Source organism: Lontra canadensis, unplaced genomic scaffold (assembly GCF_010015895.1).
Source record: "Lontra canadensis isolate GAN:19392208 unplaced genomic scaffold, GSC_riverotter_1.0 scaffold64, whole genome shotgun sequence".
Taxonomy (NCBI): Eukaryota; Metazoa; Chordata; class Mammalia; order Carnivora; family Mustelidae; genus Lontra; species Lontra canadensis.
This window is the reverse complement of record NW_022631058.1, coordinates 9,240,178-9,252,446: the sequence shown is the minus strand read 5'-3', so window position 1 is coordinate 9,252,446 and position 12,269 is coordinate 9,240,178. Positions and strand designations below refer to the sequence as shown.

At 48.3% G+C, this 12,269-nt stretch overlaps 1 protein-coding gene across 7 annotated transcripts in view; it reads left to right on the top strand.

Moving 5' to 3' along the window:
• The window catches only part of FOXN3 (forkhead box N3), a 287,806-nt gene that overhangs the window by 265,732 nt on the left and 9,805 nt on the right, over window positions 1–12,269 (top strand). For all 7 annotated transcript variants that reach the window (XM_032878602.1, XM_032878609.1, XM_032878608.1 and 4 more), the window contains one exon: window positions 6,704–6,809. In XM_032878602.1, the coding sequence (XP_032734493.1) occupies window positions 6,704–6,809 (106 nt within the window). The remainder of the gene's footprint in view (window positions 1–6,703; window positions 6,810–12,269) is intronic.

Below are 12,269 nucleotides of genomic sequence, written 5' to 3'. Positions count from 1 at the left end.
TTGTATTCACCTTTCCATCTGGCCCCAGTCTCTAGTAAAATCCCCTAGTGGTCCAGCTAGACACTGATCAACAGGCCAGAATCAGGCCCCTGAAGATGAGAGTAGGACTGGAGGGGAAGGAAGTAAACTGGCTGGCAGTGAGTGTCTGCTGTGTGCACTTGGGTGCACTTGGGAAGCCAGATAGCCGCTGGTCAGCCTCCTGGTAAACCGGTCCAAGGTGTGTGTTTCTATCCTGGGACCTTGGTCTTCTTTTAGTATGTCGTGGCTCGCTCTTCCCCCTCCCTCCCCCTTGTTTTCATTTTACTTGTGTCACGTTGCTTTTCCTGAGATTCTGTGAATGCCTTGTGCCGTGCCGTCCTCCTGCCTTGCCAGCATGCCCGAGGCCTGGAATAAGTGGGAGGTGATTCCTCACCAAAAAGTTTCCAAGGCAGCACCCACCCCCACCCCCAGCCACCGTGCTGGAGGATGGGCAGCCCGCCTGGTGGTGTTTGTGTGCGCAAGACCCGGTGGGGACGTGTGCATGGCAGCCGGGCTCCCGCAGCCCCTCTGCCCACACGTGGTGAGCACGGACTGGCATCTGCATGGAGCACGCTGTGTTCAGCTCCCAGCCTGGGCTGTGGCCAAGCTCTGCTTACAGAGCCTCCTCGTGTGCTGCTATTTATAGCCCCTTGTTTTCCCCTCCTGGGCTGTGCGATGCCCTGGTTGAACAGAGGCCTCCAGCCTGGTCTGTCTGCTGCCGTCACTTCAGCCGTAAAAGGGTGCCCCGGGTGGCTTGAAAGGCTCTTCCTTTGCCATCGACCTCCATAGCCACTCCACTTAAGGTCACCAGATGGCAGCCACTTGGATGGGTTCCTCTCATCGTCCCGGGGCCCAGCCTCTGCAAAGCTAGCTCGGGGCTGGCAGACCAGCTACCATCCAGTCTGAGCTGAGTAGGTCATACAAAGGAGGCTTCTCAAGAAGCTGGTGAGAATTCCAGTCAGCCAAGCCCCTTTATCTTTGAGGTGTGCTATTCTGTCTTGCATGGGCTCTAGAACACTACTTCCAGAAAATTCAGCACAGGGCACTGCTGCCTCGTTAGCTCTGAATTTTAGATTATGCTGCTCATCAGGTCCGTCCACCTACCCCCCGCCCCCGAAACCACTGATAAAAGTGGCTAAAAGAGACTAATTCCAGCTTCTAGAGTCCACAGAAGTACCTGCTTTGCAGTTTCAAAGCCCTGGGGGTCATCTGTAACCTCCATGGAGGGATTGTTATGAAGTCAGATCACCATTACTCATCTTCAAAGGCTTATATAAGCCCTAGTTGGAATGTTCCCAGAGAGGAACTCTGGATCATAAACAGAACAACAAAACGGGACAGCAGAGGGGAGGGATGGAGGCGGCGTTCCGCTCCCTGCCTCGAAGTAGGGTATGTATCCAACACGCCAGGCACTGGAGAAGAAAGGCGACCAGCACGTAGGCTCCCCCATTCCAACCCCTTTCCCAGCATCCTTCCAAGTAAGCAGGTGGAAAGACCGACTTCGGGAAGGGGAAGGATTATCGGTATCACTCGCTGCTCAACTTATGGCCTCTGGTAGCATTAGCCAGGGCTGCCCTCCAAAGGCAGCAGTAGGAGCTCCGAGGTTAATTTTAGAAGCTGTGAAAATCAAGGAAGCGGAGCGTCAGGAGGGAAGCTGAGGAAGCCGGGATGGGCTGCTGAGAGGAGGCGCTGGCGGAGCCTGGGGGGAAGTCTGTCTTGTGCCATCGACGTTTTTTTAGGTTCCAAGGTGATCACGGTTAGATCACGGTGAGCAGTGCTGCTGGGCTCAGCTCTCTGTGTGTGGGTTCCCATCTTCTGGTTAAAAATAAAGAAATTTCAAGTCACTCTGTAGCATGGGAGAAAGTGGTCAGTTGGCAAGAACTGGGAGCTCTGGGGGTCCTGTCCTTGGCGCCTCCTCTCAGCAGCTCGAGCATCTCTGGCTCATGTCTTCTTGCAAGTAAAAGCTGAATACTAAGTTGCTCTAACAGCACAGGATGGTGCTGGAGGCCTGCACCGGACATGTCCAGTTTCTCACCACATCCCTTCTCAGCCAGAGCTGAGGGACCCATTTCAGGGCATTGGGTGGGCTGGGCTGGTTGTAAAGGGCTTGGTCTTGAGGTGTCCTGGTTTACCCTGAGGGCAATACAGAGGAGCAGGAAGGGAGGCTTGCCCACGGGAAAAGGGCTGAGGAATGCATTTGCGCTCCTTCCGAGTCCCCCAGACCTAAGACTAGTTAAATATGGACCTCAGAATGCCTTTCTCAGACGTTTCAGACTGGCTGTGATTCGTTTTTCAGAAGCCTCCTTCCTGAGGCTTAGGGATGGAGACTGGAAGGAGGGAAGATGGGAGAATAGTCAAGTGCCACAGCTGGCTTCTGGCAGCCCGTGAGCAAATACGAACACATCGTCATCCCAACATGGAGAGCGTTGCCAGTGATAAGGACTGAGAAGTGCCAGGGCTGGCAGAAGCCGCATTCGGTTGCAGCTCATTTGAGACCAAACTCCAGGAGTCAGGAGAAGAGCCTAGTTTATGTGCCAGAAGTCTTGCGAGGCTCAGGAAATAGCTCGGGGAAAGCCTTTTAATGCGGCGGGATAGCTTTGTCCATGAGATTCTCTCTGAAGTGAACACACTTCATTAATCAGGAGGATGTTTTAGTGGGTGCGTGCAGATTTGGGGATAACAAAAAGCATAAAAGGCTAGAAGAATGTCCCCCTGTCTTGACACACCCTTCCTTAGCTTCTGTTCCTTCTAGATCGTTGGTAAGAAGATGCTAGAGGGATGGGTGGGATGGTGGAGGGATGGACAAGATGGCGATAATGAGCTTACAGAATAGACCAGTTTACATCAGTCTTCCTATTTAATACTCAGAACCACCCTAGGAGCTGTGTTTATGCCAAGTTTAGAGGTGAGGAAACGGCGGCACAAGAAGGTTAGGGCACTTGTCCAAAACTGCGGAGCTAGTGGTAGGACAAGACTTCAGTGGAGACGAAGCCATGTTGCCCCGAGCTTGTACTCTTATCCACTGCACAGCACTTCCTCCATGGAGGCTTAAATGAGGTGAGACGCATCAGTGGACCCTGGGCTTCAGTCTGTGTGCACTGAGGACTGGCTTCCTTTCTTTGTTCCCCTCCCTGTTGGGCATGGCCTTGGGGCTTAAAGGTTCTAGGCACTTGGGCAGAGGACTCTGGGCTTGGGGCAGTGTTCTTGGGGTTGCTTTTCTTCTTTGACTGGCGAATGACTCACTGGCCATGTCGGAGTCCGGAGAGCCTGTGCTCTGTGACTCCCATCTGCTGTCTTCACTTCCCAGGGCACCCCAGTCGTTGTCCCAGGATTTTGGGTGTCTCGGGCATTTTTCCCCCAGGGGTGACCCTGACATGATTTCCACAATGGGAGCAGAAGCACTGGTGAGAGCAGTCATTGCCACTCCAGCTGCGCTCCGTGACCAGGAAGATGGCTAAGTTCTGGCACCTTCTGGTTTGCCTCCCTCTGTTCTTACGGACTTCGGCTCACGGGGAGTAGAGACAGCACAGGCTGCCTCGGGGTGCTCTGAGGACCGTGGTGGTGGTGATGATGGTGCTGATATTGACGGCCGAGATGTATTTTCTTAACATTAGTGCCTTTATTAACTCCGTGAAATCTCCGCTCTGTGGGATAAATCCCATTTCTGTCCCCATCCTCTTACTGAAGCAACTCACTCAGCAGACACAGGCAGTGAATGACAGAGATGGGACATAGACCCAGGGCCTTCAACACCAGAGTCTGGCTCTTAGCCACTACACTCTGTACCACGTCTCTGCTCAGAACCCTTTAATGGTTTCTTCAGTCCCCATGGGGCAAAGCCCAAAGGACCTCATTCCTGCAGACGATCACACACTTTAACAAAATTACTTTTTGTTCTTGTGCACGTTGCCATTGTTACTTCCAGGCCTTGTGTGTGCCATTCCTCTGCCTTGGAATGCCACCTTTGATGGCCCTTTCTACAGGAAGTCTTCCCAGGGACCCTTTACTACAGGTCAGGTGTCTCCATCCTTCTGTGCCTACAGGCCCCCGGCCCCAGCACCTACCATGGTGTGTTTCCCTTGCCTCTTTAATTCTCTGTCTGTCCCGCTTAACTGTAGCGACCCTGTGTCCCCTTCACCAAATACCTAAGCAGGCACTTGGTATGCTAGTCCATTAATCAATACAGTCCATATATGGGACTGTCATGGTTTGCTGGCGAGAATTATAACTGTGGTTATCAATTTTAAATTTTTAAATTATTTTAACAAGTAGTCCTTTCTGTCAGATTGTCTTGCTGTTCTGAATCAGATCATTAGTAACTGTTGTCTTCAATAGTATTATCAAAATTGAACTCAGCCTGTGGCTGTCGGGCCATTTTGAAGAGACTGTCATACAGAAAAATAACCGAAAAAACCCTTTGCCAAGGTCTCCAGAACAGACAAACCAAAAGCCTCTCTTTTCAAACTACCCGCAGCACATGTCTGCAAACCCCAGAGCTCTCCTGATTTTTGTGTGTCTGTCCTTGGGAATTATGGGTATTTTTCCTCCTGGGTTTTCTTTTAAAAGCCTTAATAATCTTAGTTCCTGTTTTTATATCTATGATCCATTTCTAAGTAACTTTCATGTATAGCCTGAAGTAAGGACTAAGGTTCATTTTTTCCCAAATGGATCTCCAGTTGTTCTGTCTTCCCCCATTGTGTTGTCTTGATAACTCCACCAAAAATCAAGTTGCCTGTGTATGTGTGGATTTATTTCTGACTTCTGTGTTCTTCCTTGATCGATAGATCTCTACTGACACTAATCCTACTCTGTCTCATAGCTCTATAGGATGTCTTGAAATCAGTAATGTTAAGTCAGTTAATATAAATTGTAGAGCCTCTTCCTTAGGACTTACCAGCTAAGCAAAATAGGATACTTACTAAGAGTATCACATTATACAGGTTTCATGCTTCTAAGATAATTGGTAAGTCTCCCGTCTCAGATGATCTGCTGTCTGAAATCAGGGTAAGGGACACGGGTAAGAGTTTCTGATCTAGTTCAACCTACTGTCACAGTTAAATAGGGTAGGAGAATGGGAAGATTCTGGACCACTGGACTGCACTGGGACTATTGACTTTGGGCACTAGTTTTAATTCTGTCTCCCATCTACCTTTTAGAAAACCCAGTGGCAAGGGCTTTGCACAGACCTATTAAAAAAAAAGGTAGCAAAAATATTAGTAAGAGCCACAGAATTCTCGAGGAATCAGTCTATATACTCCATATTCAGGAGTAGACATTCATCCTATATGAGGGACCTCTTGTTGAAGGTGTGGCATATTAATGTGAACATTCCCTTAGAAGCCTAAAATTTATAGGAGTAGAAAGTAGTGTTTGCGTTTTGTAAGGAGTATTCTACTCTATGGGCATTAAGAACTTAATATCCAGAAGGGTTTTCATTTTTGAATGTATAATTTTCTAGATCCTTTTTGGTGTGGCCTCTGTTTGGGAAAGCCTGGTTTATCAACCTTGCCTGTGCATGACTAGTGCCAGTGGCTGTATGAGCCCAGCCAGAGCTCGGGGGACTCAGGACACTGTTCAGAGAAGGAAGAAGAGATTTCGGTCACTTGCACAAAGTCACACAAGAGGAACTAAGATGAAAGCTAAGACTCCAAGCCCTGCACCAGGGCTCTCATTTCCTGAGGCACGCCTGGCCCCGTGGACACAGGGAGGAGAATTGGTAGTACAGTGAGAATATTAGCTTGAACCAAATGAAACTGCTGTTTGGGAGCTTGAAAAAGATGGACTGTCAGGGACTTCCTGTGGTTTCCCTGTTGCATGACTTCTCAGACAGGTGTGAGGCCGCTGTAGGATTGTATGGAAACAGACGGGATCCGATGGTCACTGGCAAAAAGTTTCACTTAGGGTTACCAGGGACGAGGGTATTTAGGAGAAGATGGGATGATGAGAGAACTCTTGGGAGATTTGCTCAGGAGAAGCTTCGAGAAAGGAGGAAGTGGGCCGTCCCAAGTGGGCTCTGCATGATTCTGAGGTAGGAGCCAGAGCTTCCCTTAACAACCCTCTGAGGAGGGGTCTTTCCTCAGCGGCAGAAATCATTGAGCATGAACTGTGTGGTGAGCATGCCAAGTAGCTTTTGTAAAATCAGCTTTGCCGTTATTTTGGCTCTTTTTTCCCTTGCTGGATTAAGGACAAATAGAAAGGTGTTCTCAGCTTCTGACCATGAGCGGGGAAGCATGAGGAAATGCTTTTGTTTGGTCATTGCTATCAGACTTCTGTCAGTGTTCTTGAGATCCTGTTAGGGTCTGACTGGAGATGAAAGCTTGTATTTAAATGCAAGAAAATAATGTTTGAAGCACATTTTTTAATACTCACCCTTTTCTAAACCAGTGCATCAGTAATTTGATTGTAAGGTATTGGTCTGACACGGCTGACTGAATTTCTTTCTTGAGGCATGGTATCTTTCTTTCCCTGTGTGCATGTGTGTGTATGTGTGTGCGTGCACGTGGAAGCACGCACATGTATTCTCTCTGTCTCTGCTCACTCTCTATGCCAATAATAATCACTTTCTCTCTCTTTCAGTTTCCCTTTCCCTCTCTTTCTCTCTGGTGTGTCCAAAGTTTCTGACTCAAAACACAAATCTTCACAGCTGAACTCATGTGCGGTGCCTTTTTCCTTTTTGTTTTTCCAGTTCCTCCAGGAGTGATACAAAATGGAGCACGGGTTCTGAGCCGTGGGCTGTTTCCTGGAGTTCGGCCTTTGCCAATCACTCCCATTGGAATGACGGCAGCTGTGAGGTAAGGGAGACACTCGCTAGGCAAAGCCTGCCTAAGGAGTGGGTAGGGCATCATCTTGTTTCCCCCGGGGTCACTTGGGATGAAGAGGCTGGGCCTCTAAACAGTGAAGACGGGTAACCTGGTTTGGGTGTTCAGAAAAGTCAGAGTAACTACCAGGGACCCCAGTCCAGGTGCCAGCTTCTCTTCCTGGGCTCAGATTATCTTGGTGTCTTGGCAGATAAGGAGATGAAGACAAATTAAGTGTGTTTGTTCTAAGAAGGTGGGGCAAGGTGGGGAAAAGGAAGTGGTGAGCAAGTTGTTCATTAGATTCTAGGCCAACTGGTCTACCTCTAGAATGCAACGCAAAATCCTGTGTGAAAAGTGCTTTGGTAAGTGGGATATAATATAAATAACAGGAGGCATCACTCCCCTTCTTCCAAGAATCAGGTCAGTTGCCAAGCCACATGGACTCTTCCTTGGGAAGTTGCTTTGCTCCATGCTTCCTACTCCATTGCCAGCCCTGGGTTAGGGTCTTTCGCTAGCTTTGACCCCTCACAGGTGCCACTGTGGATGCCACCTTCTGTTTTCCTGCTGCTTCTCTGCCTACTGCCGCCCACCCATCAGCCACTGCCAGACTGATTTCCTAAAATGTGCCTCTCTGGCTGTCTGCAGAAGCACCTTCCATGACTCCCACACATCAGTCTGACATCACCCTGGTCCTTCCATCTCCTTGAGTCAGATTTGTTCCCCAAAGGTGTCCAGTGTTGGCCCATCTTATCCACACAGAGGAAACTGGATAAGGCAACTGAGTCTGCCTCAGATACCTCATGCAAAGCAGCACCTCCTTCAAGGTCCATCACAAAAACGATTGCTTCACAAAGCTTTTCTGAACGTGGCCTCTGAGCCACCCTCGTTGGATTTCTCTTTACTTTAAAAGCCCCATACTTTGGTTGTGGCCCTTTGATGGGTGACCCTGTGGTAAAATTCCTCTCTGTGTCATCCTCTCCTCTCAGTGGTTCTCTTGCCATAGACAGAGGCTGGCTTTCACTCACTTGGCTGATGGCTGATGACTCCTCACATTTGCACAGTATCGGGCCCAGGCTCTCGCTCGGAAGGCCTGTCGCCCTGAGCTGTGCCCCCCACAGCTTCCTCTCCTTGCTCACTCTCTGCACTTTTGGATCAAGTTTGCATCTGGAAGCCATTTCCCTTTCATAGTGTCTCATGTCCCAAAGGAAACCAGCCCAGAAAGTCTGTTAGGGGGCCTGAGGGAGATGCAAAGTCGAGCTCCCTCATGTGAAGCAACCACGTGAAGTTTTCCCGCTCTTGTGGCAAACCAGCCTACTCTTGCCAGGATGGAGGTCCTCCGATCTTCAGGGCAGACACTGGTGTCTAGGACCTGATGAAGAGGGAATCTGGCTGGAATTAAAATAGTCATAAAGTTAGAAAACCACATACCATTTCTGCTAATCCAACATGGTAATACTTTACAAAAATAGATGGGAAGGGTCTCTCTCTTGTACTTTTCCAGTATCTTCCATGGCTATCTGTAGATCAGTAATTCCTGAGTTCACAAATGAAAAGCCTCTTCCATGAAGCCAAAGTACCAATGCCTTTGCCTCCCATTATTAAGAGAGACATATTCCATTTTCTGTTCTTGCTTAAAATCTTTTCGGCCTCACCTCCCGCTTTACGTTTTGGCCGACAGAACTTTGAGACTGTAGACTGGTTTCTCATGGAACAGCAGCCCCGGTTAGCAGATTCCAGGCATAGATATCAGTTTGTCGTCCTGAGCGTTCTTTCAGCCCCCTCCAGGATGGAGCTGGAGGTGGCTTTGGCCATTTCTTGGAGCAGAGCATGGGAGAGCCAGGCACACGGGGACACCGGCGTAAGACCAGGTTGGCCTTAAGCAGGAGCCAGCCCCTAATTTTTGTTATTACCCTCGTAACATATGTATTAGCATACACTATACTGATTAGTACTCCCAGAGGACTATTTAAAATATTGATCCCCCCCCCCCCCGGTTATGTTTCGGGTAGGCGATAACAAAGCACCACCGTAGAACAGTGACATCCTGTCTCTCATTAGAGTCGCCGCTTCTCCAGTCCAGGAAGCACCTCACTTTGGCTCTGCCGCAGTGAGAGACCACAGAACAGGTTTCCGGTGCATTCAGGAGACAAAAACCACACTAAGTGTTCGAGCAGGGAGACTTTCATGTAAAGAACCATTAGCCAGGTAGGAAGTTATTAACCAAGTAACTGGAAGGGTAAAAAGAGAACTCCAGGTATCCTGGGGAGAGCAGTTGCTGGACGCAGCCATATCCCCTGGGGCTAAGAGAAGAAAGGGAAGAGGTTATGATGGTTGCCTGGCGGAGGTGGGGCTCGGACCTCAGCAGAGGAGCTGGTGGCAGGGATCTAGACCTCTGGCCTGTAGCCCTTACTGGGGTTGCTAGAGTCTCTGAGCTGGGAGGAGGGACCTGTGGAAGGACCAGAAGGATATCAGGAGATCCCAAGATCTCCTGCTGGTGCAAGCCCTATAAGGGAACGTGAAGAAGCGTGTTCTGTAAGCATCAGAGGGAGCAGGAGCTGGATTCAGCAGCTTCTACAGGAATGAGCTGCTGCCTCCAGTGAAGAGGAGACACGCGGGAAGTGGCGTGTCCTTTCTTCCTCCACCCCCTTCCCAGTCTTTCCGGGACACCTCCTGTGGTCTGAGCCTAATGTTGAGCCTGATGGTGCGGCAGCCCCAGCCCCAGCCTGCAAAGCACTGTGGAAGGGTGGGTTCGGGGATGAGTGACAGTAGCCTCAGAACGGCACCATTTGCTTGATGTCTGTCCACTGGGAAAGCATGCGTAGCCCAAGAGTGACCTTCCTGAGCATGCTGAGAAGTTTTCAGTGAAATGCGCAACTGCTGGTTTGCAAAACTAGACAGGTTACTGTCTGCATAAAGAGAGAATCGGTCAAGAAAACCGTGGTGCTTTTGCAGTGCATTATCCAAATACGAGTTCCACACCTTCCAGCTCAGTTTTAAGAGGAATTAGGGACAGGAGTGTTGCAAGCTCTGTAAGATCAAGTGCCCTTGCTCAGAATACTTGGCCTTCTTCGTGCCCCACATGCCTGGCAAATAATGGGCCCTGAGATGCTTTCAGAAAGAGTACATATAAACATAGCCACGGGGGCTATTTGCAAAACCAATGTCTTTGTAAAACCCATTAATAAGTCTTTGGGCAGGGGCATTTGTTTTGTTCTTTCACATCCAGTGTAATTTAAAAATTTTTAAAAATGTGACCATGTGTCTGAGGTTAAAAGGAAAATAGTCCACAGGAGAAGAGAACAACAGCAGATGGCAGCCAGACCCCGTGGCGGTGACCAAGGGTTCCTGGGGATGTTCATCATTTCCGCCACTGCCCCATCAGTGCAGGGGTGGGGGGAGTGTGGAGGGAGGGCTGGAGAGTCATTAGTACCCACTAAAGACTGATTTCCTACTCTGCTTCATGTGACAGGTTTTCTGTGTGAGTCTAAGCGACTTCTCCTTAAGTGAAAATATTTGTCTTTCAGGGATTTTTTTTTCCACCATGGAGTGGCAAAGGCCATGTTTGTTTGTCTTAACTCTGAAACTGTTATTGACATAGATGAAGTGTTACTTTTATTAGCTGATCATTACACAGCTTGTATTTGCTGGGTTCCTTTGCATATAATTATGATGTGAAATCTCCTTGTAAGAGTATCTGTCAATAGTGTAATTGACTTTACAGTGTTGACTTTTTACTCAATAACCTCAGAGATTGGCCCATCCTTAGTCATTGGAAACCTGCATATTTTTACATTTGCCTGGGCATGGAGTCCTCAAAACATATTATCCTCAAAATGACTCTCACACATCTTAAAGTTTTATGCCTGTGTCTTCGGTTTTCCCAGAGACGTTTCTTGCAGAGAATACATTGGATGGAACAAACAATTAGATCCGTAGGAGAACTGTTTCTGGCCCTCTTGGGAAACAGGAGCCCAAATTTCTTAAATTTATAGCATTATGGGCTGCCTCCCAGGTATAGAAACTCTGGGATCTGGGCCCCCTTGTTTTCAACTCTGAGGGCTCTTTTTGACCCCAAACGATCATTCAGGTGGTAGAGAGGAATTAAATGTCCCAAGTTTTGCCGAAGAAGACTGGGAGGAAATTGCTGGGGGTGGAGGTCCTTTATAAGGCAGCAGAGCCAGAAATTACACACAAGAACTCAGGAACCAAGTTTCCCCAGTCCTTACCCTGTGGTTGTGTGTGTGTGTGTGTTCCTGGGCTTCTTATGAGAAAAGCAGTCTCACGGAATATTAGGGTAATGCAGAGTTCCGTGCCTGGCGCATGGTATGCGTTAAGTAGGTGTTTGATAAAATAGATAACGTGGAAAAACACACAACCCAGGGCAAAGGACTTGGATAGACATTTCTCCCAAGAAGAAAATACAGATGGCCAAAGCACATGAAAAGATGCTTGGCATCGCTAATCATTAGGGAAATGCAAATGAGAACTATGAGATACCACCTCACACCTATTAGGATGACCCGTAGCGACAGCAGAAACTAACAAGTGTTGACGAGGATGTGGAAGACTTGAACCCCTTGTACGCTGTTGGTAGGGATGTAACATAGTGGAGCTGTTGTAGAAAACAGTATGGCGGTTCCTTAAAATATAAAAAGTCAAATTACCATATGATCCAGCAAGTCCGCTTCTGGGTTTGTACCCAAAAGAACCAAAAGTAGAGTCTTGAAGGGATATTTGTTCATCCCCGTTCATAGCAGCGCTATTCACAATACCTAAAATGTTTAAGCAACCCAAGGGCCCATCAACAGATGAATGAATAAGCAGTATGTGGTGTATACACAGAATGGAGTCTCATTCAGCCTTGAAAAGGAAAGACATTCTGATACATGCTATGGTGTGGATAAGCCTTGAGGACATTAAGTGAAATAATCCAGTCACAAAAAGACAAACGCTATGTTCCACTTAAGTACGGTATTTAGAATAGTCAGAATCCTACAGACAGGAAGTAGAAGGGTGGTTGCCAATGGCTGAGGGGAGGAAGGAGTGGAGAGTTAGTGTTTATTGGGGACAGGTTTGCAGTTCTATAAAATGAAGAGTTCTAGAGTTGGCTAGTGGTGGTGGCTGCACAGTGTTCTGAATACATTCGATACCCCGACCTGTAGAATTGGGAAAATGGTTAAGACGGTACGTTTTTTGTGTTTGTGTGTTTTACCACAGTAAAACCAATTGGGGAAAAAAATAAAGTTAATAATATGGGGAGCCTTGGATTCATCCAGCCTGCCCTCCACACACCTTCCCAGGTCCCCTTTCTGAGCACCTGAAGCGTAGCCGCAAACCCCAGGAAAAGGCTTAGATTGAGCGTCTTACGCCCCCTTCAGGACAGTGTACATCTGTGCCCAAGCCATTGTCTTTAAGGAGTGGGAGCCGTCATCTGAACCACAGCAGTTTATAAAA